Genomic DNA, 26,007 nt, shown 5'->3' on the forward strand with positions numbered 1-26,007 from the left:
AAAAAAAAAAAAAAAAAAAAATCACATAGTTTCCATATGACCCAGCAACCCCACTCCTTGTCATACACCCAAGAGAAATGAAAATATATGTCTACACAAAAACGTGTACATGATGTACACAGCAGCATTACTCATAATAGCCCCAAAGTGAAAACAAGCCAAGTGTCCATCAATAGATGAATGGATGAAGCAAATGTGGTATATTCACATACTGGAATATTATTTAGCTATTAAAAAAAAACAACAAGGTACTGATACATGCTACAACATGGACAAATCTTGAAAACATCATGCTGAAAAACACCAGACACCAAAGGCCATGTATTTTATGACTTCACTTATGTGAAACGTTCAGGATAGGCATACCCAACAGAGACAGAAAGTAGGTAAGTGATCGTCTTGAGTAGGACAGGGTAGTTGGGAGGAAATAAGGACTGCTAATGTGGATAGGGTTTCTTTTGGGGATGATGAAAATGTTCTGGAATTAGATAGCGGTGATGGTTGCATAACTTTGTGGCTATGCGAAAAAGCACAAATTGCACAGTTCAAAGGGGCGAATATTGTGGTATAGAAACTATACCATGATTAGATTTTTTAAAAAGAGGGGGAGAGAAGGGTATGAGAGAAGGAAGAAGAAGGTGAGACCCAGAGCATAGTTGGAAAGATTAGCCTTGGCAAGAAAGAACACCACCTCTCCAGTAGGAGAAATTTTGAGGTGGGGATAAGCTCACAGTGGATGGGTTTAATGGGAGCTAATACATATGTACTTGCTATGTGGCAGGCATTTTTCTAATTTCTTTACATGTTCTTATTTAATCCTTAAAACAACCCTATGTGGTGAGTACTATTTTTATCCCCATTTTACAGGTGGGAAAGCTGAAAGAGACAGGTTAAGAAATTTGCCCTTCTCGGGCATTGTGACTCACGCCTGTAATCCCAGCACTTAGGGAGGCTGAGGCAGGTGGATCACTCGAGGTCAGGAGTTTGAGACCAGTCTGGCCAACATGGTGAAACCCCATCTCTACTAAATATACAAAAATTAGTCCCAGCTACTCAGGAGGCTGAGGCAGAAAATTGCTTGAACCCGGGAGGCGGAGGTTGCAGTGAGCCGAGATCGTGCCACTGCACTCCAGCCTGGGCGACCGAGCAAGACTCCGTCTCAAAAAAAAAAAAAAAAAAGAAAGAAAGAAAAAAGAAAAAAAGAAATGTGCCCAAAGTCCCACAGGTGGGATAAATGTCAGAGCTGAGATGTGAGCCCAGACAACGCAGACAGACTGGCTGCACAGTCTGGCACTTAGCCACTGCACTGTCCTATGTCTCTCATCTGTGTTCTCAAAACAGGGAAGGCTGAGTGCTGAAAGTGTTAAGGGCTGAGAGCATATTTGGGGTTTGTGCGCAGAAAAGGTTAAAAAACTACCATGAAGAACGTGGGAGTTAACAACCAAATTTTTATTCAAGGTTCTTGGAAGTAGTAGAGGCCTAACAGAGGCAGTTTCTCCATTCTATCATTGTTGCATTCTAGCCCGTACTATTGTTCTGTTCCTACAGGTCTGTAGTGGGAGTTTTCTTATGTGGCCCTCAGACTTTGGCAAAGAGCCTGCGCAAATGCTGTCACCGATATTCCAGTCTGGATCCTAGAAAAGTTCAATTCTATTTCAACAAAGAAAATTTTTGAGTTATAGGAATAAGGACGGCAATCTGCATTTTGTTTCTCCTTTGTATCTTCAGTAATTTACTTGGTCTGGTAGGTTTGAGCAGTTACTTTGGGGTAAGAATGTACCTCTCAAGCCTTGACTCCCTGGTATTCTTTTTTTGATTGCATTCAACTTCGTTACTTGAGCTTCAGCAACTAAAGAACTTCTGAAGTTCTTAAAACCCATGGATCCTTTCTTGGAAAAATAACTGTAAACCTTTCTGGACAGCCATGACTGTAGCAAGGCTTGATAGCAGAGGTTTGGTGGTTGAGTTATACAAATAACCCCAGGTGATTTTATCAATTCTGGTGTTACCATCTCCTGAATTTTGGTTTGTAATCTTTTGTCCCTCCCATCCCCACAGAAGATTTCTAAGTAGGTTGACTTTTTAAATAAAAATTTATTGAATAATTAATGACAAACATAACAATAAACATAAATAATAAACAAAATTACTGAGAACCCCATCCCCATATAACACCAACAGTGTACATTTTTACTGTTACTTTTGATATGGTCTTATCCAGTGTGAACAGCAATTTATTCTTATTTTTGCTTGTCAAAAAATAAAGGATTTTCTTCTTTGCTTGATGAATGAGTCTTTTGTTACTTCTTTTTGGGCTCTCCATTTGGGAAAGAAAATCTAGAAAGTATGCTAATTGTAATTGAAATTGTATTACAATTGCAAGTCAGCTATATTGTCGTCTTGTATTATTCTGTTAAAAGCGATTGTGAAAACCTGAACTCCATGTTAGGATGACTTATTTAGTCAAGAGGAGCTCTTTATCACTATTTTTATTAAAGGAGTTTATTAATGTCTAGTTTAAAAAATAACAATTTATAATTTTCATAGATTTTTGTGGACTCCTACCTATATCGCTAAGGAATAATTCAGCTAATGACATAAGCAAAACGCCTTCATTCTCTATCAGAATGCTTTTTATTTCTGCCCTCTACCCAACCTCAGCCTAGAAGGACCACACTGGCTCTGGGATGTTAGGCGTCACAGTGAATCACTAGGAGAGAAGCCCAGGGCTCTTAAGAGAGAAACCTCACACTTCATTGTACCCAGACAATTCAACTCATTATAGATTTAGAAGAATGGTTCTACTGAATTAGCATTATATTATCTATTTTTTCTACCATTAAGTGACCAAGAATGAACAAATGGTTGTTTCTAATATTTTAGGAACCTCTATGGCTTGAGGAATAAAACCTTTTTTTTTGTCACTAGTCTGAGCACAATAAAGGTAGGTCATGAACTCATGGTGGCTAATAATGTTTCATTTATTACAACAGTAAAAAAATACTGATCAGTTGTTTACATAGGGAGGGATACCACTGCTGTTGCCAATTTGTTCACCCGGATTTCAGCTAATTCAGGTTTAATAAGGCTTTGGGAAAATGCACAACGAAACCTTGAAGACATGGTTCTTATTAGACAACTACTGACCAAATGACAACGTCATCTTCAATGACCTTGATTTGGAATCTTGAAACTTATAATGAGTTCCTAATGAGAAAGGCATCACTCTTGGTCTCCATGTCTAAATATATTGACACACTCACTTCAAGATATGATGGCTGCCAAAATCAATATCCCGAGGCTTGAATATTTATGGAAGTAAACATAAATTCACGATTTATTATATTCATGGTAATGAAAATAATAAATCCTATGCATAGCCAACATCCAAGTTGAACTGGGGATGAGCAGGATATACAGAAAGCTCCTCATCTGCTTTGAGCAAGTTTTTCTTGCAAAGTTGTAATACGAAATACCTTAATCAGCAAATTTCTTATAAATGTTTATGAGTAGAAAATCCTTCAATTTCATTGTCACTCAAAAAGTTGATTATCTTTGCATTCTTTTGCTTGACATGTAAGCAATATGCTATTACATTCTCTAAGCCTATGCCAGGCTTTTAATTCACCTGACCATAATCCTAACCCAGAGGATAGGATTCCAAGAATATAAGTTGGCTCAAAAGTAGTTCCAGTAGAACTTTACTGATTATTAAGGCAACTCTTAACCTCTTGAGGTTGGCCTGATGGAGAGAAACCATGTTCCTCCTTAATGCCACTACGAGAGAGATGGGGTGGGGTGGGGTGGGGGGAGAGAGGAGGAGGCGGTGGCAAGAGAGAGAGAGAGAGAGAAATACTAGGCAAGAAGACCCATAGGTTAGAGCTAATGGCACTAATTATGTTCATACCTATCCACAAGGAAGCAGGCAGGAGCAGACCTAATGAGCAATCTGACTGTATTCTACATTTGGTCCACTTAAAATCAGAAGAATGTACAAGTTTTAGGGTTTTCTGTGTTTTAAGTTCCCAGAATAAATGTAGTTACAGGGTAGGGCTGCAGGTTAGGGACTGCCTGGAAGATAGGATGAAATGTATTTTGTTCATTTGATTTGTTTTTATTTCATCTCGAACATGTGAAAAATCAGTGGCTTTTTAAACTTTCAAAGTTGACTGCCTAGACTGATAAGTTTAAGAACACACAAGTAAATGTCAACAGTCTCTTGTGTTGCTGACAGACTCAAACCAGTGCTAAAACAATTTTTGTCTTAACTCTGAATTATACACGTTCAGACCTGCTATTGAAACAAATGCATTTTGATATTTGGATTTTTCTAAACTAAACACATGGCTGTGCTAGGCTCTTTGCTCTGTTAGCCTTCTGACCATTTTATAGCTCTAAGCACGTGCTATTTTCTCCCAGAAGACTCAGAAGTCCTAGAATGTTTTCAGAGGGCAAAGCCTTATAATAATTCTTACTGGAAGCACACTAAACAAAAACCAAGTTCCAGAAAACATTGCTTCTGAGAAATGCTCAAATATCATCAAGAAGAATAAATGGTTAACTTAAAATAAAAACAAAACTATGGCAATATGTTAAAGTACAATACTGCAGTAAGGGTAGAAAACACATCTAAAGTTTCACCCTTAGTGTTAAGCTTTTTAAAAGCAAAAAGGTCATGTATATCAATTTGCAGTGTACTAAAATTGTGTTCAAAGTTTATTTCAAGTCACAGAAAATATACAAACTAAGACAATAAAATGAAGTGATTTTGTTCTGAGAGAAGGTGATGGGAGTCCTCCACCTGGCACTGATTTGAGTCATTCAAGGGTTAGGATGCAGGTCATCGTTTTTCAATATTTCAACAAAATTATAGAATTTCCAGATTTCTTGCCAGGTATTTTTGAAAACCTGTAAGAAGAAGTTAGGAGAAAGCCATTAGGAGTGAAGACAAAGCTCTCTTCAGGAAAAACTTCAGGAAAAAAATAAAAGGCTAGGGGAGGGAGGACAGGCATACAATCAAATCACCAGGACAGATTTGCAAGGTGTCTGTCTCCGACCTCCTGCCTCCTCAAAGTAATCATCCCTTGCAGTAGGGTTTCTCAACCTCAGCACTATTGACATTTTGGGCTGGAGCACTAGTTGCTATTGGGAAGTGGGTAAGGGGGACCATCCTGTGCATTATGGGATGTTTAGCAGCATCTCTGGCTTCTACCCACTCAATTCCAATAGCATGCCATACTCCCTAAAGTTGTGATGACCAAAAATGTCTCTAGACATTGCCTAATGTCCCCTAGGGGGAAAAATTGCCCTTGTTTGAGAACCATTCATCTCTAATGATAATAGTATAGAAGCCTGTCCGTGATGGCAGAGATGGATCACAACTAGCTCGGTATAGGATGAAGGAAAAGGAAAAGCCAACACTTCAGCCATGGTATGCACAAACACCAGTAGACACACAATAAAATCCTGCCCACAAAAAATTGCATAGAACCACACATACATACACACAAATTATGACAGGTTTTTTAAAATGGAGAAAACTGAGTTTGTAGTCAAGTTAACAGTAATGTGCCAATGTCAATTTCTTGGTTTTGTACTACACTGGGTGAAGGGTATATGAGACTCCTTGTACTATTTTTCCAACTTTCCTTGAGTCTATGATTATTTAAAAATAAAAGCTAAAAAAAATAGACAAAAACTTTGCCCTGTGGTTAATATGCAAGGCCTTAAATTAAACATCTTATAAGCAAAAATATAATGAAAGAAATTTCAGAAACATTTCTACCTCTACTATCCAGAAACAGTAAGCATTAATTTTCTCACATTGTAGGGAATGCCTTCTCTGGCATAAGTAAATTAGTAAAACAGAAATAATTTGTATCTATTCCTCTGAAGGTAATAGGTAGTCTATACTTTTACTTAAAAAAAAAGAATATGTGGGGTTTGTGGAATAAAACGTTAAGGTACCAAAAGTCTACAGAGCCCTCCATCTATGATAGCTTCTCATTAATTCATTTGAAGTCTAAAGACATATATGATGCATAGTTGCAGTTTAAACGTTTAAAGACATCACAAATATGGATTAAAATGATATATTTTGTAAGAGTGATAATTACTAATAGTTAAATGAGTTCACTATTATATAACATAAGGATAGGAATTATAATATGGATGGGGTGAAAAGTAGAAATTTAAACTGTGCTGTCCTACCTGATAGTGGGGCAACGTGAATTTTAAACTGTTTTTAGAAAAAAGAATTGTTTATAAAATACAAAATGCTGGGGAAATTTTTTTTTTTTTAAAAGGAAACACTGATACATGTATGTGTAATCAAGTTGTCACATAATTATTTATGAAGCAGGTTACCTGGATCCTTTCTTTTTTTTTTTGAGGCAGGGTCTCACTCTGTGACCCAGGCTAGAGTGCAGTGGCATAATCATGGCTCACTGCAGCCTTGACCTCCTGGACTCAAGCGATTCTTCCACGTCAGCCTCACAAGTAGCTGGAACTATAGGCGCATCTCACCATGCCTGGCTAATTTTTTAAAAAAGTGTTTGTAAAGATGGAGCCTCACTATGTTGCTTAAGCTAGTCTTGAACTCCTGGTCTCAAGTAATCCTTCCACCTCAGCCCGCCAAAGCTGAGATTACAGGGCTAAGCCACTGTGCTTGGCCCCTGGATTCTTTCTGCCTAAATGATGAGCAAGAAAAATAAAGGTAGCAGGGTACAGCGATCTCCAAAATATATAGAAACTGATGGTGATGATGGACATTTACTACCTTAAATTATGTGCTATAATAGTTCAACATCAAAATATTCACTATAAAATAAATACAGGAAACAAAATATTTACACATTTTATTGAAATGCTCTGTATTTTTTCCATTTTGACAGGACAGTTTGGAATAAAATAATACAACTGATTGTAGAAGGATACACACCAAACTATATTTAGAGGTTTTGTCTGGGGAACAAGATAGAGGAAACAGGGCTTTTTACCTTTCACTTTCTACATTTCTATATATGATTACTTTTGTTAAACTGATCATACATTACCTTTGTCATTAGGAAAGATTATAAGCAATTCAACAACTGAACAAATATTGTATAGCCTTACTCTATCCCTACAGGAGCTAACCTACTGAAGGGTAAAGAAGAGTCTAGCTAAGTGGATTGAGGGCCGCTGAGAGAACAATCTTGTTGGTTAAGGTCAAAAGTATATACCGAGAATAGACAAGGAGCTAGTCCTACTCAGATGGGATTAAGTTTGCTCACCTATCAAGGTGCTCCAGTGGATTTCTGTATTTGTTCCTTTAAAATCAGGATACTCTGCCTTTGCTCAGGAGGCAACATGGCAATCTGGTCTGCAGTCAGTTGTAGAACCTGCATAATCAAAGCAGCCTGTGCAGAGGGAAAAAAAAGGTAGTCAGTTTTAATGATGGCAGCTAAAAAATACAAAACAAAACAAAAAACCCACCACCAGCTTCTATCCAAAAAGCTACTGTAGTGGGATATGAAGCAAAATGGAAAAAGGAAGAACATTTCACACAGAAAGAAACCAACAGCTCCCCTCCAAAACAAAGACAAAAACAAAAAACAAAAAAAAAAACAAAACTGGTGAGAAAAGCTACAATGAAAAGAACAAGTATAAATTAAAATACCTAAGATTAGACGATTCAAAACAGACAACTTCATGAACTCAAAGTTCCTGGAGACTAAGATGATATCTGTGAGCCCTGGAAATCCTTCAGGTTTTAATCCTGTTTTGAAAGTCTCTCTTTTTCACAAATTTTAGCCTTTCCCTCAGACATAAGCTCCCCACAATGGTCAAATATAAAAACAGAAAGATACAATCATGGGGAATCTACTACTGTTTTTAGGGATAAAGTAGAAAGGGAAGGAAAAAGGGTGCGGATTTTCAGGTCACTCTGGCCTGAACAAGAAAAACCTGCTATTAGCAGACGAGTCTGAACTATAAAATAAGCTGCCATTTACATCCACTTAAGAACTTCACATCCATTAGCAACTTCAGGACCAGACTCACAAATTTTCAGGTAACAAGATCATAAAAGAGTTCTAAGTTAGAATAAACATCACCTCCAAAGGGACTTTGAAGACCCAGGATCGCCACATGGTAACTGTGAAAAGAGGAATCAAAAAGGCTAGAATTGTGCATAAGGAGGCAGTCAGACAGTGTTGCTTACCTTCTCATGATCCTGTGGAGTGACTTGGTTCTGCCCAGGACTAAAGCCGCCAGGCTGGCTTCCACCCTGTATACTTGCTCCTTGCATGCCTGTTCCCTGCATGACTGGGACCTATGTGCACAAAGAGAAAAAGAGATTTTTGGGATTTTTAATGTATAGCTAACCTGAATTCAGTAATAACGTGAAAAATTACGATCCCTACACAGATATGAGTAAAAACAGCAAACTAATGACTCTGAAGATCATTTTCTACTGTTAGCAATAGCAGAAGGCAGCGTTTAGCCAGAGATCAACTAGTAAGTTCGACATACTTGCTTACAACAGCTCCAGCACCATCAACAAATATCACACAGCACAACTGGATACCACTGAATTAATCAAAACTCAGCCAAATAAGCAAAGGGAAAACTGAGAGCACCCTGGAAACTAGTGCTCACTGGAAACACAAATGAAAGCCAACAGAGTCTAGAGAAAATGTATTCTGGTCCACTGGGGAAGTTAAATTCACAGGGCCACCCCCTACCCTAGTTCAATCAGACACAGGTAGTTTGTCCCAAAGGGCCCTATCCCACAAGTGAGGCAGAGATGTTCATAATGTCAGAGAGTTAGAAAGGCAATGGGAAGGCCTCCAGGCAAAAGACTGCTATTAGCCCAACATTTGCTGTTTACAGCTTTCCATAGAGAACATATGGCAGATGCTTTCTGCTAAATGTAGACCAAAAAATATGACTGACTTGAGAGAACGAACAAAGTACAGTGATATCATACTTACTGGTATTTAAGATCTTCAATAAGTTCAACCCTTTGCAAGACTAGCAGAACCCAAGGAAAAGACCTCTTGAGTACCAAATGTAACTGTAAGAATGTCCCTATACAAGCATTATGTTCACACTCAGGCATTCACCCAGGGCTTAGGTACTCTCTTAATAAATACATTTTGTTAACAAACTTGTTACCTGCTTACCCAGCAGATTAGAAGCAGCAAAACATAAAAGAAATACAGATAAACAACTGTTAGGAGCAGATACCACTTCAGCAATATGAAGAGCCAGGTGACAGCCTGACAGTGAAGGAGACCAGAAACCAAACAGGAGATAACTATGTTTTACATTACGGTATAGACAATAATGAATCTATTTAATGATGACCTTGAGTAGTCATCACTGATTAAACTATTTTTTGTATCCTGTTCAAGAAAGGAAATATCAAATACATCTTATAATTTTTTATTAAAAAGTTTAAAAACTTGGTAGAATAGTTCTATTACCTGGAACATTCACTTACATGCATTAACTCATTTCCCAAAGACAATGGACAGATGAAACATTAGTAGAGATTTGTACAGACTGCTAGAATACTATCACTGTTCTGTTGATCATCAATACTGAATCCAGAGACAAGTTCCCAGAGACCAGTCTGAACATTAATGAGCTATCATGGGTCTGAAACACCTATGAGTATAATCTTTTTTTTTTTAATTTTGTATTTCCATAGATTATTGGGGAAATGTGGTGTTTCGTTACATGAGTTTATAGCAGCACAATTCGCAACTGAGTATAATCTTTTTGAAGCTTTAATTTGAGGTACTGTAATTGTGATCTAACCACTCCATAACGGCCCTTTTAAGTTTCTAGGTGTGCTTGCTCTAGGCAGATAAGTACTAGCAAGAGTGACCATACACATCTTGGTTTCCCTAAGATAGTCCCAGTTTATGTTTTTGCCTCCAAGTAAAGTAACAGCACTTTCTTTCATGTTCTCCTTTAGTTGATAAATTATATAATCACCCTAGTAATAATAAGCTTTTTGCCCACAAGTTTCTATCTACGTGGACTAGAGTTAATTTTAAAATCTAATTTAAAAGTATGAATTAAGGGCATGTTGTTAAGTTAAAAAAAAAAAAGGCACAGAACAGTGAAAGGGGAAAAATAAGTATATATATTCATATTTTCCGGAAAGTAACATTAAAAATCTAATAAAAGTCATTATCTACAGGACCTAGGGGGCCACAGGGGAGACAGGCGTAGGAGAGGAAGCAAGGTTCCTTTTAGTTTAAGATGTGGTCTCACTATGTTGTATAGGCTGGCCTCCAACTCCTGTGCTCTATTGATCCTCCTGCCTCAGCCTCCAGAGTAGCTAGGACTAAAGGATTCTACCCTGGCTTTTTTTTTTTTTTTTTTTTTTTAAAGATGGTAGTCTAATATGCTGCCCAGGCTGGAGTGCAGTGGCTAGTCACAAGTGCGATCAGAATGCACCACAGCCTCAAGTTCCTGGGCTCAAATGGTCTTCCTGCCCCAGCCTCCAGAATGCTGGCACTATAGGTGCGTGCCACCATGCCTGGCTTGAAATTAATATATATATCTTTTATAGATGAATGAATGTATATATTTATAAGTTAATATATTAATTAAAATTTTTTTGAAAAGTTTGAAGATAAAATTTGTATTTTCTCTTGCCTCAGATCTAATTGGCTTTATAGAATCTACTAACGAAAATGATATAAACCTAGTATTAGGGTAATAAGTTCAAGCACCAGCAGAGAGAAAGGAGCAAAATATTACCCAGAAATGTTCTTCCAATCCTTCCTTGCAATGTCTTGCACCATAGAACTACCAGTAAAATTACATAAGTGCATTATATAGTTATTTATTTGTTATCTGTCTTCCCAACTAGGATATAAGCCCATGGGGGAAGGGGCTTTGTTTTGTTCACACTGCAGTATCCCCCATACCTAGATCTGTTTGGTACATAGTAGGTGCTCAATAAATACTTGCTGAATGACAGAATGAATGCATAAAACCCATTTCTGTTACTAGGTTACTGACCATACAGAGTACAATAAAAATCAAGGCCCACGAACACTTCAAACACAATAGAGAACAGTTTTATTCTACACATAGCAAAAAAACCCCTCTATTTGTATTTCATATTAAAGAGGAGGGGGTAGACACATATCCACACATACACACACGCACACAAATGCGCAGATAACAGGACAGAGTAGTAAAGTGGAAAAAGTAGTGGCTTCTGTTCTTTACTCTGCCACTTTCTAGTCATGTGAATTTGGTCAAGTCACCTGAATTCTTGGGCCTTAATTTCCAAACCTATAGACTGAGGGAATTAGACGACTGATGTGTTCCATTCCAGCTCTGCCATTATCTTTCTCTCTCTCATATACACAGACATGGGGAGGAAGACACATAAACAAATAGAAGAGCGAATTACACAGAGGAAGGGGAAAAAAGGAAGGTAGAGCGGTTAGAGGGAAATGAAGGTGCCAACATATACAAACTCAGGGAAGAAACACACATACCACCTCTCCACAACCAAGTGGAGATGAAGAGGGAGGTGATGACAATCATAGACCAGCATGTACACACAGGCAGAGAGACCCAAATAAAAGAGAGGAGACAAGACTTTGGTTCCACACCTTTTAAGGTGATTATTAATAAATTGGCTTTCACATTCCACTGTTCACTTAGGCTATATGATGACAATAAATTAACACAGGTCTCTGTAAACCCAAGATTATCTAAATGGCCACTAACAGCTCTTCATATACTCTAACCCCGTGGTTCCCAGTCAGGGTTCACATTAGAATCATTTGGGGGAGGTTTTTCAAACTATCCATGCTCAGATGCTACTAATAAGAGATTCTGAGTTATACCTGGGATGAGATCTGGGCAAGTATATTTTGGAAAAAACCGTGTACATGATGTTGGTTTGTACCCCAATGAAGACTACTTTCTAACCCCTAAATTTTCAGGGTCTCTGCTCTGAATGAATAGCTACTTACTGTGGGATAAAGTTGTTTTTTTTGAACTACAATCCTGATAGCCAGAGAATCACCACCCTAAGGGATAGAGAAGCTACAGGGAGATCCGAGTCTTCCCTTTCTAACAAGCTAAGAAACAAACCAAGTCAGAAGGCAGTAATAATTAGGCTCAATAATCAATTCCTGAATAGATCAAGATTTCACTTGGATGCCAAAAGTCAGTGTTACACATACCTGTCTGGATCCCTGGGGGACAACTGCCCCCATGTTAATTGGACTGGGACCCTGCATTCCACTAGGTATAGGTCCTCTAGGGCCAGGCACTGGGCCCCTGGTATCCATGCCTCTGGCCTCCATCCCTCGGACTTCCATCGCACGGGCCTCCATCGCTCGGGCCTCCATCGCACGAGCTTCCATTGCACGGGCCTCCATTGCACGGGCCTCCAGTCCTCTGGCATCTAACCCTCTTGCCTCCATGGCTCGGGCCTCCATCCCTCGTGCATCTATTCCTCGGGGATCCCTTCCACCTATAAAGAAAATTGTAAGAAAACCATTATGTAGCCACTTGCATGTACTGCAAGAATGATGAACAATCCAAGAAAGATAGAAATCTCTTACAGTCACATTTGCTCCCTCAGCTATTAACATATGAGACTAATGTCTCCTCCCCAGTTTCTCAGATTTGTGGATAAACCTTAAAGATGCTTGCAAACCTACTGTTTCCGGCATTCTTTAACCCAGATTAGAGCCAAAGACGGCTGAGTTCATTATCACATTTGCAATGTGGTCTCCCCTTACCTCTGCCATCCAACGGTGGACCCCTCTGATCTAGCATGGGTCCTCTTGGTTCTGCCATTAGAGGTCTGGGTTCGGGTAATGGCCCTCCCCTCAGCTCATGTGGGGGTGGTCCTCGGCTCTCATGGCCAGGGACATGGTGCATGGGTGGACCTTGATGAGGTGGTCCCAAGTAACCTCTGGAGATGGAGAAAAACATTATATTTTAAAATAGAACAAAACAACAAAATACCAACCAGAAGATCAGTAAGTAAACATCCAACAAACAGCTGACGTAAACAGTCTATGAATACTAACAAGAAAATAACACCAAATAGATGGAAGAAAAGCTACAGAGATATACATCCACGTATTCTAGAATTTTGTATTTGGTTCATAATTAGGGAGGAATCAAGAATATTCATTATATGTATGAGTTTGCAGTACAATGTATAAGAACATGAGCTCTGGATTCAGACTGTATGGGTTCAAATCTAGGCTCTATCACTTATTAGCTGTGTGATATTGGACACATTTACTTAACTTTTCCACACATCAGTTTCACGTGTAAAATGGGACTAATAATGGTATCCATCTTACAGGGTCTTGTGGATTTAATAAGATGATCTAAGTAAAGTACTTAGAGCAGAGTCAGAGGCATGATCCCCATTAATGTCAATTATTATTATTGCTATTATTATTTTATTTATTTATTTACTTTTGAAATGGAGTTTCACTCTTGTTGCCCAGGCTGGAGTGCAGTGGCATGATCTTGGCTCACTGCAACCTCCACCTCCTGGGTTCAAGTGATTCTCCTGCCTCAGCCTCCTGAGTAGCTGGAATTATAGGCGCCCACCACCATGCCCGGCTAATTTTTCTATTTTTAGGAGAGACGGGATTTTGCCATGTTGGTCAGGCAGGTCTCGAACTCCTGACCTCAAGTGATCCACCCGCCTTGGCCTCCCAAAGTAGTGGGATTACAGGCGTGAGCCACTGCGCCCGGCCTATTAAATTTCCCTGTTCAAGTATGTATACTAAAATTTCTAATTTCTGAAAATACAGTAGCTCAAAATGACATACTCAACTACATAGTTCTGCCTTAGGAGAAGTGCTTATCCTTGGACAGTCGCCATGAATATTTATCTATATCTTTTGAAGTAGGCAAACAGGTACAACTGGTACAGAAAGATTTTTGTTCTCAGGGAAGAAGGGACAATTCTGATTTCTTCAACTGTTTCCTTCTATGTTAGTGCTTACCTAGGTTCTACCTCTCCAGTTACAGAAAGTAAAGTGCCTCCCCGTGGATCATTCGGAGCATCTCCTAACAAGCCTCGAGGGGTTGGGACGTTGGCAGGCAAGGATCCCCGCTGCATAGCTGCTCTGGGGTCTTGCATCGGCACTGACAGGGAAACAAACGGGGAGTTACTGCTGTGAAAGACACATAAGCAAACAAGAAATGACTCTATATACCACTGACAACATAATTTAGACACCTTAGAGTGGGTGAAACCTCACCACAGCAGAATCCTCTTGCAGCTCAAGAACAGAAGCAGGGTGTAGGCAGAATCTGTGCCATGTCAGAGGTATGGATGGAATTATATAAAGAGCAAACTGGGGAGCAACCTGCCAAGGACTAGCACTGCAACCTGAAGAAACTTATGCTCCTGGTTTTCCTTCTAATCAATCTTAGTTCAAGGACCAGAGTCACAAAAGAGAGGTAGAGTCTTGGCATATGTGAACACTGCCATGGCTCTGCAAGAACCCGCTGTCTCCTTACAGACTGCTATTCCATCCAAGCCTCCTGACACCAGTAGGGAGGGAGTACAGCCTCGGACAGATGCCCATATCATCCATGTTCTCTGCCCTGTGTGAAGAGGTCAATCTTAGGCTTGTGGCCTCAACAGGAAAAAATTAAAAAAACAAAAACCCAAAAACACTACCCTTTTGGGTTCTGAACGCGAGGATGACTGCCAAGCAGCTCTTTTCCTCTCAACGTCCCACCCTGAACACCACAAGCAAAAGGAAACCCACAGATACAATGGGTACCTTGAACTCGCTCAATTGATGCAGGCCCGGCAGGTCCCACGGGCGAGTGCTGTAGGGTTCCTAGGTAAGCAGTAAGTTCAAAAGGAGAAAGAGCAGACACTTAAAATAGCTTGCACACACATGCAGAAACACACACACAGAGATTGAGATTTACATATATAAGTTAAAAAGCCAACAGGTCATTGGCTTGCTTCAGGCTACAAATCTCCCTAAACTACACTAGCTCCTTTGGGTCTCTGAAACAGTTCCATTTTGAGCAGATAGCTTTTGAAAGGGAATCCCATGGGGCACTGGTTTGATCTAGGTGGGAATAACCAGACATTTTCGATTTTCACCTCTGCTACTAGTTTTCCCTTAGGTCTCCTTATGAAATCATTAGGAAAAAAACATATAAAAAGGATAGTTTTGGATCTTCTAGTTACGCAAAGAACATGAATGTAGTTTCAGAAGCAAAACATAAAAGAAACTGCACTGAATCTGGAAGGCAAGATTCATTCTGAAGCGGCCATAACTGAAGTACGGCAATTCTATTTTTGTCACATATTAAAGCACAAAAATTTCTGCTGTCAAAACGTATCAGATGGGGAAATGCAGTGAATGAACTTTACGGGAGGAAAGAGAATATCACTCCACAAGAAATACTCTGCCACAGCAAGTCTTTGATAATAAACATCATGACAACAGCAAACAAAGACTAATGAGATGACATGGGCACCAACACTAAACAAACATGGCAGGGAAGCAAGAAGTATCTTCTCAAACATCTCCATCTCCTGTCAGCATTACAAATGTACAAAAGCAGCATGGATTTCAGGAAAAGTAACACAAACTAGGCACACACGAAAAGAAGACTCTTGCTTCCTCTGCTGGGTACTGAAGGAAACTATAAAAGAAAGCTGATCTCACTTTGTCTCTTCATGAAGACATCCTGGAAATACCCTCAAAACATGAGTCATTTCCCTGTGTTAATTTCTGACAAAAAGGTGAACATAACTATAACAAGAAGATGTCTTGTGCAAGTATGCATTAAACAGCTAAAACCTGATGGATTCAGTGCTGGCCCCATGACAGGTAGAAGTATGACTGAAACCCTAATACCTTCTCATTACTGCAAAAATACTCTGGGGAACATATATAATCTATTGACAGTGGTGGGGTGGGGATAGGGCGGCGTACAATAGCACAAAAACATGGGATGCTTAGAGAAAATATGAGATATTTGGCCAGGGAGTTTGTCCTGCTGTCAGACATCTAACAAGAAAAAGTTAATTCTGTCACTTCAGCAATCAACCCCAGTGTAAAAACCACAGGCTTGTATATTGTTTATGTATGTGTGTGTGTGTGTATATATGTGTGTGTGTGTATATATATACATATATATGTGTGTGTGTATATATATCTCTGTTGCCCAGGCTGAAGTGCAGTGGTGCGATTATGGCTCACTGCAGCCTCAATCTGTTGGGCTCAAGTGATCCTTCCACTTCGGCCTCCCAAGTAGTTGAGACCACAAGTGCACACCACCATTGCCCATCTAGTTTTTGTATTTTTTATAGAGACAGGGTTTTGCCATGTTGCCTAGGTTGGTTTCAAACCTCTGAGCTCAAGCGATCCACCCACCTCAGCCTCCCAAAGTGCTGGGATTACAGGCATGAGCCACTGCACCTAGCCAATATTTTGCTTTTTAAATGGGTTCCACTTATAAGCCATATGCTACAGAAGAAAAAACCTTAAGCTTCTCTATGCTTGTCCAAAACAGTCTTTCCCATCATCTTATTCCCAAGGAATAAGAGTAGAAGACACTGAGGAATGTAAGTGGAAGTTAACAGGCAGTGTGGAGTGACAGAAAGAGGACAGATTTTGGAGTCAAAGACTTCTGAATCTTAGCTCTGCCACTTACTAGCTGGAAAAGAGAATAAGAGCACCAAATTCAGTCCAGATTACTCATACATTAATATTTACTTACCTTGTCCCCTTGAGTAAGTAACTTATTCTGAGCTTCCAACTCTTTGCCTGTAAAACTGAGGTGCTGCCACCTAACTCACAAGATTATTTATGAAAATTAAAGTACCTGGCATATAGTATGCACTCAGTTCCTTCTCTTTTCTTACCATCTCTCCTCCTAACATTGTTTCCAACTGAACCACTGCACTTTCTTGTCCTTCAAACTCCAGTAACATGAAGACATAATGTGGAGATTTTGGAACGGCAGCTACTGTTGTATACAGCAGTACAGCCACGGCACAACAGATGTTCATTAAGTAGGCTTTACAGACCTATGATCCCCTTCCAGTTTTCTCTGGGGTTTAAATCTAGTCTTCTACATACCCAGCCACATATTTACATGCTCATTATTAAAATTTCTTACTCAGTCAACAGATACCCATACAGGGAGAGAGAACATGTCAGTGGAATTATTAGACTAGGAATCAGGAAACAAGGGATCCACTTGCTTCATTATCAATTCTTGTAGAGCTGGGCTCTGAATCACCAGGTGGAAAGTCTAGACCAGCACTGTCCAATAGATCTTTTTACGATGACAGAAATGGTCTATATCTGCAATGTCCTGTGTGGTATCCACTAGTTACCTAGGGTCACTGAGCACTTGGAATGTGGCTATTGTGACTAAGGAACTGAGTTTTAAATTTTACTTAATTTTAATTAACTTAATATTGAAATAGCCATGGGTGGTTAGTGGCTGCCATATTAGATACTGTGGATGTGGAACACTTCCAAGACCAATTCACATTAGTTAGACATAAACATTTATTTACCTTGTCCCCGTTCCATGGACACTGGTCCACTTCCTGGCATTCCAACCTGAGCCTGCATTCCTCCTAGAAGACAAAGGGCAGACAAGAAAAAACACCAATTAGAACAGCAGAAAAGAAAACTTAGAACAGGGGCTGAGTTTACAAATTTCCTCATTCTGCTCCACAAGCAGAAACCTACAAAGGAAGATATTCAACAATGCAATGAGATAGAAGATGGGGTTTGTTAGTATATTTACAATTTGTACTTTATGTTTCAGTGACAGAATAGTGAGTTCAATAAGAAAAATTCATCTCATTGGTTACCAAACTCTTAGCAGGAAGCTCTTCTATAATACAGGAAAACAGTATCACTTACTCATGGATCTCCTCTCATGAAAGATAATCTAAATATAAGTATAACTCTATTAGGATAAAGCAGATACATAACAATCCTGAAGTAGATACAAAAAATTGCTGAGTTTGCAGAAATTTCTTTAAAAAATCTCTTCTTCCATTCCTCATCAACTTAGCTCTGCAGACTGGATTCTCTACAGAACAGGACAATTTAGAATTAAATCATTCTCCATGACTAGTGTTGTACTCAACGTACCCTAGATTAGATAAATTAGCAAGAAGTAAGTTTGTTACATAAAAAAACTTCAAATATTGGTAATACATCATGTGTTCATACAGATGTTTCATATGGGGAATCATTATTTCACTCAATCTTCTTAGTTACAATTGTTGAACAAGGAATAGTTACAAGTATATGAGCAATACTATTAATTGCCTATCTATACACTTTCAATAAATGTATATAACTTTTAAGTTTCTCTTTTTCCCTTTTGTTGTTTGGTCTGATTATGTTTGTTAAAATACAATTTTACGTCAGTTTAATATGATATAACAAATGTGACCTTGTGTTTTTTTGTCTGTTTTCTTCATGAGCTTTTGAACCCAATAGTTCATTCATATTTAGCACAGTAACAACTACATTAGTTTTTATTCCTTCCATCTTACTCTACATTTACTACTACTTATTTTACACTGCCTCTTCCTTTTTTTCTTTTCTCTATTTTTGCTGGCTTGATTTCGTTTTCACTCATTTCATTTTCCCCCTCGTTATTCCATTTTCCCCCTCGTTAACTTGGAAGTTTTACTATGCTCTTTCACTTTACTGTCCCTTTCCATGTTCTTATAATTAGACATGTAGGATTTAACATAAGAAATCTACTATTTCCTCCACCTAAGTTATATACTTTCTAGCTGTGGATTAATTTTACCTAAGGATCCCATTATCATATTTGGCTGCACTGCAGCAGTGCCTATGACAAAACTTTAGCGAGTACTGAAATGGCGAAGACTAAATGAAACTTACCTCCAGGAGCTAAGGAACCAGGGCCAGGTCCTGTGACAGCAGTTGGTATTTGCCCTGGTGCTGGAACTCCACCCTGCATAGAAGCTTGCATCAGAGGAGGTGCGCCATTGACATGCATTCCACCCTGACCAAGAAAAAAAAAAACAGAGTATGTACATGCCTCTGTGGAGACTCAATACTAAGTCTATGACCTTAAAAGTCCTCTTCAAATGAACAGCCCCAAATATACTACCAAACATCCTTTTTGTATGGCATGTCTTATGCAGCATTAGATTTGTCACACACTTTAAACTCCACAGAAGCAAGTTGCAATACACATCATGAGCCTGGTTATATGGAACACGGTTAAGATGGAACATATTCTCAATGTAGAGATTGACAAGTCTTATCTGTGTGGCAAGGCAGCACATAGCACCTATTGTTAACTTCATGACTGGGGCCTGGCAATAAGAGTTTAAAAAAAAAAAAAAAAAAAAAGCCCTAAACCCAAGAAAGAAAAGAGGAGACTGGGCCTCTTTTTAAAAAAACACAACAACTGCTAGTAGTCCACATTTTTTAAATTAAATGTTCTTTTTTTTTTTTTTTTTTTTAAATTTAAATTTAACCAATCTTTTCTCACTCCTGTCCTTAGACATAATTCCGGTTCTGGGGGAATGTGAATTTTTTTTTTTTAATGCTACATTAAAACTCTTTGAGAAAAAGAGAATGTCAACTTTTCATCTGTGCATTCCCCAAAAAAACTGCATAGTCCCTTGAAAAAGAAACAGCTCAATAAATAAAGAATAAAAGCCAAGTTATATAAAAAAAAATTACATACACGTTTAAGGAACACAAAACTCTACAACAGAAAAGGAAGAGCTGTATAGGAAGGTAGTTAAGAGAAAACTGGGTATGAGGTCAGATAAAACCAGGTTCAGAACTATATCTGCCACTTACAATTGTGTCCATTTTTGGACTAGCTAACCTCTCTTTTCTATCTCTGAAAACGTATTTATTTATTTAGAGCAGGAGCTGGCAAACGATGACCCATGGGTCAAATCGGGCTCACTGCCTGGTTTTGTAAACAAACTTTTATTGGAACACAACCACACACACTTGTTCACATATTGCCTATGGCTGATTTCATACTACCATGGCAGAGTAGCTGTGGCAGATCCTGTGGCTTGCAAAGCCAAAAATATTTACTATCTGATCATTTACAGAAAAATGTTTGCTGGCTCCTGCCCTATACCTCTGCCAATCTGAGAGATGAAAAATGGTAGCTTATTGTAGTTTCTATTTACATTATCTTTTAACATTACATGTATTAATAATTTATTACATTATCTTATTTTGAGGTTGAATACATTTTTATATATTTACTTTATATTTCTACTTTTGTGAAATATTTATGTCCATTTCCCATTTTTCTACGGGGTTATTGGAAATTTTCTTACTAATTTATAGGAGGCCTTTTAAAATGTATTATGAAAAATTACAGATATACAAATCATATAGGAAATAAAATAGCCATGCAGCTTGGGAAATAAACAATAAAATACACCAATGGCCTGTATGGTCTTCCCCAATTGCATCCTGTGCTCTCTTCTCCTTAGATGACCGCTAAGACATCTTCCTAATGTTCTAAAATTTTATAGGAATCATTACATACTCAATATATTATTCTGAAACTCACTCCACATATTTTGGGGATTTATGCAGAAACATATATCCTACATTTCGGGAATGCATCCACATTCACTTAGTTTCATGTCCGTATGTTATTGTTTTGGAGTTATTTGTGTTGATATGTATCCTAGTTCATCTTAACTGCTGTATGGAATTATGTTTTTCAGAGTCATTCATGTTGATACGTGTAGTTCATTTAACTGTTGTACAGTATTTCACTGGATGAATGTACCACACATTTTCTCCATTCTTCCATTGATGTACATTTAGGACATTTCCAATTTTTCACTCTAAGGCAATAAACATTTCTGTGCATGACTATGGGCTCTTTATTAGTCTGTTGTCCATCACATGTGTGGCAAATACTTTTTCTCAATTTGTCATGTCTTTGATACTTATTTTTTTCTTTATATAGAAATTTTTTAGTTTTCAAATGTATCAATTTTTTATGGCTTTAGGGTTTTGTGTCATGCTTTGAAAGCAAGCTTTACTTTTTTCATTGGTAAGAATGGAGATAATAAGAGTGCCAACCTCATACAATTGCTTTGAGGATTAAATGAGATAATGCATATGGAATAACAAAGTGCCAATCACAGTGCCAGGCATGCACATACACACAAAGTTAGCTTATAAGAAAAGGGCATACAGGAAGGATCTCTTTGTTTTACAAACTTGGAATCGAATCTATATTCATTCAGATGTCATGTGCTCTGCAACCTGGAAATTGCTTTTATGCCTGGAAATTGAAATTATCATCTCTGGTTCCTGACCATTCTTCTTTCAATATATTCTCCTAAAAAGAAAATGACATTCTAAGACAGATACAAAAAAATGTTAAGGGATAAAGCCCTACCAAAGACTGGGCCTGAGGGGCCTGAGGATTCTGCTGGTTCATTGACACATTGGATCCTGACCCAGGCCCAGCACCATGGACTGGCTGAGGGTTGCCTGCAATCAGCGTTGGGATATTTGTCTGGCGATGCAGAATTTTCTAAAAAGTGAAAAGACAAACCTATAAGCTGTCTGTTTAACAAAGCAATCAGGTAGTTCCTATCCCACTCAAGGTTTACCCGATCATTTCCATAAAAGAACCAGAAGCACTCACCAGGGCAATTTCCGGATCCACAATTCTCATCACTACCTGTGCTTGCAGCAAAGCATAAGCCAGTTGAGGGTTCTGAAGCAACATGTTCCGTGCCTCCTGGGGACTATTCTGGACACAGAGCTGAGAAGATAAGCAGATTCAGGTTTAATACTTATGACTTAGAAACTGATAGTGATTTAGAGTCATTCCCCTCTGAGAAATGTAATATTCAAGAGGCTCTTTATCATTAGTTTTTGCATGGCACAAAAAAAACCTTGGTCATGGCAGGCAAGAGAAGAAAGAGGCATTTCAAATACTGTGATACTATCATTTAGGAAAAAAGCCAAATTTTAATAGCTACATCTGACATCTATGGGCCACAAAAATCCAGCTGGATTGTTTGGATAGCTGTGTTTGTGTACAAAAATAGAAAGCTCTTTGTACAAAATGTAAAATATACTGTGTACATACAGAATATTGAAGGTGCAAGAAATGGTGGTCTACAGACAATTTCTATTTGAGCTCAGGGAACTGATTCAATTAACTCCTTGAAAACCTGATGTGGTTTGCTTTATTCATAACCTAATGCCTCCTCCCACCTTCATTTGTTTCATCAGCTCAAACATCTGCTCTGGTGGAAGGCTGGCAACTGCTTTGCTAATGGACTCAGGGGCATCCTCAGGACTGATGGTCTCTCCATAAGGTGACTCAATGACAGGGGCACCAGTGCCAAGGCCTAATCAAGAAGAAAGTACAAGAAAGTTAGGGAGGCAAAACAAAAAGCTAAATCATTTCAAGTATCTATTTTTCAGGGCTGCTGTAAGAACCAGCTGATAATTTTAGATTCTCCAGAGCTGAGAAATAAATGATTTGAAAGCCTCTTGTTTCTGTGGAGGAAAGTGAGAGTGTATTTTCTGTTCTCAGAGGAAAGCTGGGGATCGTGATCACATGGAAGGACAATGTTAACCTAAGTTAGAGAACTGGGAACACTGACTTCTTTTGACAAGTCATTTCAGAAACAAAATGTTAAAAGAGAAAAACATGCTAATTTCAAAAACTCCTGAAAACAGTGACAGGAATGACTAATGCCATAGTTAGTACTACTAATGGCTTGATGAATTTGAATTCATCTTTAACTGGAAATAACTCCTTAACAATGGAAAAATTTCGTTTTTTTTTTTTTTTTTTTTTTTTTTTGGAGACAGTCTCACTCTGTTGCCCAGGCTGGAGCAACTGAAGCATTTCTAATGTCAACTTTACAGTTTCTTAAAGATATACACTTACTAGCAAGCCTCCAGCATGCTTAGGTCTGCAGTGACCCTATGCATTCCTACAGTGCTTGCCAGAACAGTTTTGAAATGGTTTGAGGCCTTGCCCTGCTCCATCCAGAGCAAGGGTATAGAAATTTCAGACAATTACTTGAAAAAAAATTTATAAAAAATTTTTTAAAAGATATATATAATACTTGCCTAACTCAGGCACATCAGATCAGTCAAGTAATAAACAAGCTGTGTGGCTAACCATTTCAGCATATTCTAAAACATAGCAGAAACGGAAAATCTTCATTGTTACATCTTTACTAACTCATACTGCATCCAAGTTGGATTTGTACTCACTCTTCAGCTCTTCTTTGTTCTTTTCACTGGCAGCATTGTCCACTCGAAGTGCTCTCCCACTGAATTCACGCCCATTCAGGTTCCGCATGGCACTAAGTGCTGTCTCTTGGTCTTGGTATTCACAGAAGCCATAACCCTTTGGCTTTCCTGTCTCTCTATCATATACCAATCTGGAGAGCAGAACCAAGTGTCAGGAACAAATGTTACACACATACAGGGTTCCTGCTAACATTGCCATGCTTTAATTGGGCCCACTGTAACATAAATAACTTTACAGCTCTGACAGCCTCACAGAAATATTTTTTAAAACTTTTTCTTTTTTTTTTCCCTGAGATAGAGTCTCGCTCTGTTGCCCAGGCTGGAGTGCAGTGGCACAATCTTGGCTCACTGCTATCTCCGCCTCTTGGGTTGAAGCAATTCTCCTGTCTCAGCCTCCTGAGTAGCTAGGACACAGGCATGCGACACCACAGCAGCTAATTTTTGTATTTTTAGTAGAGACGGGATTTCACCATATTGGTCAGGCTGGTCTCGAACTCCTGACCCCAGGTGATCCGCCTGCCTCGGCCTCCCAAAGTGCTGGGATTACAGGCAAGAGCCACTACGCCCTGCCTAAAAAACATTTTTAATGAAAAAAACATATTTTAGGTAAGAATAAATGTCAATTGTATAGTATATCAATTATATCTAAATAAAGCTGTTACAAGAATAAAGTGTATGTGAAAAGTCACCAGTAAAGAAAACCTGCCATTACTAAGAGCCAAATCTGTGGTAATTTTTAAGAAGCTCCCACCATGAAGTAAAAGGGGATCTCACCTGAAACTAACAACAGGTCCAACCTCAGAAAAGATGTCCTTCAACTGCTCTTCAGTAGCTTCATAAGGAATGTTCCCCACTAAGGAAGAAAATAGGTAACATTAAAATTCTGAGTTTATAACATAGATCTTTAGTGAGAAAGTAAATGACAGAGTATCTACTTATATCATCAAATATAAGGCTCAAAATAGTGTTCTCCAATCCCAATTCCACTGTATTTCTCTAGACCTCTTAACAAAGGAAATGTACCACTGAAACTAAATACAAAATGTGTAGGTACTCTTAAATGTTAATTCTCAGACTGATCTGACAAGTGTTAGATTTTCCTTAACTTTGGTGAAAATAAATACTTCGGCACTGGTATTTACCTAAAGATCTGCAAGTCTCATCAGTGACTACAAAAAATATCAATGTTATTTAATATAATTTTTAAAACAGGTTCATATGTATTTCCACACATACAACATTTAGGGGAGAATGACCATGAACGTAGTGAAGGATGTTTAAAAATTATTCTGAACTACTTTGTCATGTCCCTTTCAAATGGCACTCTAAAATAATCACACGTATTTTTAAAAACAACTTATTTCAGCCAAAAAGATAATTCAGAATCATTTCGATCCTTTTTAAAATTCCTCTGAGGAGGTCTTAACAGTTCATTCATTCATTCATTTACAAGCCATCTCAGGACACCAGGTGGCCTCTACTACTATTGATGAACTAAAATGTTACGGATAAAAAGCAAAGGATGAAAGTCCTTACGAGAGAACAGGAAGTGGACACTAGGATCTATACCCTCAGCATATAGTCTGTATTCTGGGGCAGAGGATGAGAAGTAGTACGGGACAGTGAGGAGCCGTTGCCATGCGCCCTCTCCTCTAGAGAATAATTAAAGCTCATGAAAGGAGAAACGCACAGAAGCTGAACGCTAGTCTAACTTCCCCAGTGATATTGCGGAAAGCCTACGAGACCTCGGCAGAATGGGAACATCTCTTTGCTCATGGGAACATCTCTTTGCTCACGAGTCCACCAGGTTGGACGCCCTACAGGATAGGCAGGGAGAACTGCATGTCCGAACCGTCAGCGGCTCCGGTAGCGATTCATGAGATAGGAGGTGCAGAGGGGAGTCCCTCCCCGAAGCTTGGCTCCAACGAATTCCTCTCACCGAACACAGAACGTAGAGAACGATCCACCGCTGGGTCTCTCACAGTCAAACCCGCCATAGCTCTATTGAGTCGGCTTCCGGTGCGCCAAAGCACACTTCCGTACGGAGCACAAGCCCAGCGCTGAGCACGCTTCCGTACGGCGCGTGAGCCGGAAGTGCCTGGGTGGAACGGACGCAGAGCCCCTCCCCTGGCGACCTTCTGTTAGCCGCAGGCGCAAGTTGCGTCCACCGGAGGACTCAACCCCCACCCCTGAGATTAACTCTGTTCCGAGCCAGATGCAGGCGAGTCCAGGCTAATTTGAAGGGTTTCAGCCTGCAGACTTCCTTCTTATTAATTTTCTCTTAGGTTGATGCAAGTACTCGTTAACCACAATAAAGATGGCGCAGCGGCTTTACCATGGTAACAGGGAAGTCTTTTGCTGACAACTGTGGTGCTTGCATTTTAGTTCCGCCCTATCAAGGGAGGGAAATGCTTGGGCGCGTCCCAGCAGCGTGCATATTAATTTGCTAAAGCTGTGCGTGTATGGAGTGAGATGAGGAAAGGGTATGCTAGCCGAGAGAAGCATAGTTGAAGAAATGGGAGAGGTAAAGGGAAAACAGACCTCTTTCTGTCCTGGTGTAGTCCGTGGGTTCCATGTGGTTCGTGGTGGGGCGGTGCGGCTGGGGATTCTGGCAGGCAGGAAACAGAAAACGTCATTCATTGGTTTTTCCACACTTTGGTGCCCACGCTCCTGGGAT

The 26,007-nt window shown here is 39.1% G+C and overlaps 2 protein-coding genes across 5 annotated transcripts in view; one reads left to right on the forward strand and one right to left on the reverse strand.

The window, feature by feature from the left end:
- The window catches only part of NOX1 (NADPH oxidase 1), a 26,233-nt gene extending 22,765 nt beyond the window's left edge, over positions 1 to 3,468 (forward strand). For all 3 annotated transcript variants that reach the window (XM_011964798.1, XM_011964800.1, XM_011964799.1), the window contains one exon: positions 1,549 to 3,468. In XM_011964798.1, coding sequence (XP_011820188.1) covers positions 1,549 to 1,675 — 127 coding nt within the window. In that variant the 3' untranslated portion in view covers positions 1,676 to 3,468. The remainder of the gene's footprint in view (positions 1 to 1,548) is intronic.
- A 630-nt stretch (positions 3,469 to 4,098) lies between these two features.
- Positions 4,099 to 25,379, reverse strand: CSTF2 (cleavage stimulation factor, 3' pre-RNA, subunit 2, 64kDa). Of its 2 annotated transcripts, XM_011964802.1 has the most exons (15): positions 25,270 to 25,375; positions 24,105 to 24,183; positions 23,292 to 23,461; positions 22,275 to 22,411; positions 21,697 to 21,816; positions 21,445 to 21,582; positions 18,924 to 19,047; positions 17,567 to 17,629; positions 14,796 to 14,855; positions 14,007 to 14,148; positions 12,774 to 12,949; positions 12,210 to 12,502; positions 8,204 to 8,314; positions 7,275 to 7,400; positions 4,099 to 4,908 (listed from the first exon to the last, which is right to left on the reverse strand). In XM_011964802.1, exons 1-14 carry the CDS (start codon positions 25,325 to 25,327, stop codon positions 7,278 to 7,280), a joined length of 1,794 nt encoding a protein of 597 aa, XP_011820192.1. In that variant the 5' UTR covers positions 25,328 to 25,375; the 3' UTR covers positions 4,099 to 4,908; positions 7,275 to 7,277. The 2 variants fall into 2 exon arrangements, with proteins under 2 accessions (XP_011820192.1, XP_011820193.1); XM_011964803.1 differs by lacking the exon at positions 14,796 to 14,855 and having other exon boundaries at positions 25,270 to 25,379.
- Between the last annotated feature and the right edge of the window lie 628 nt (positions 25,380 to 26,007).

This window comes from Mandrillus leucophaeus, unplaced genomic scaffold (genome assembly GCF_000951045.1).
Source record: "Mandrillus leucophaeus isolate KB7577 unplaced genomic scaffold, Mleu.le_1.0 Scaffold706, whole genome shotgun sequence".
In the NCBI taxonomy this organism is placed as follows: domain Eukaryota; kingdom Metazoa; phylum Chordata; class Mammalia; order Primates; family Cercopithecidae; genus Mandrillus; species Mandrillus leucophaeus.

Bases quoted from the DNA above. Each gene is read 5' to 3' on its own strand.
- CSTF2 (XM_011964802.1), bottom strand. From the start codon at position 25,327: ATGGCGGGTTTGACTGTGAGAGACCCAGCGGTGGATCGTTCTCTACGT. The intron at 23,462-24,104 runs GTGAGATCCCCT...TCTGCTCTCCAG, and splicing joins GGACCTGTTGTTAGTTTCAG to ATTGGTATATGATAGAGAGA. The intron at 21,583-21,696 runs GTGAGTGCTTCT...TTCACTTTTTAG, and splicing joins TGGATCCGGAAATTGCCCTG to AAAATTCTGCATCGCCAGAC.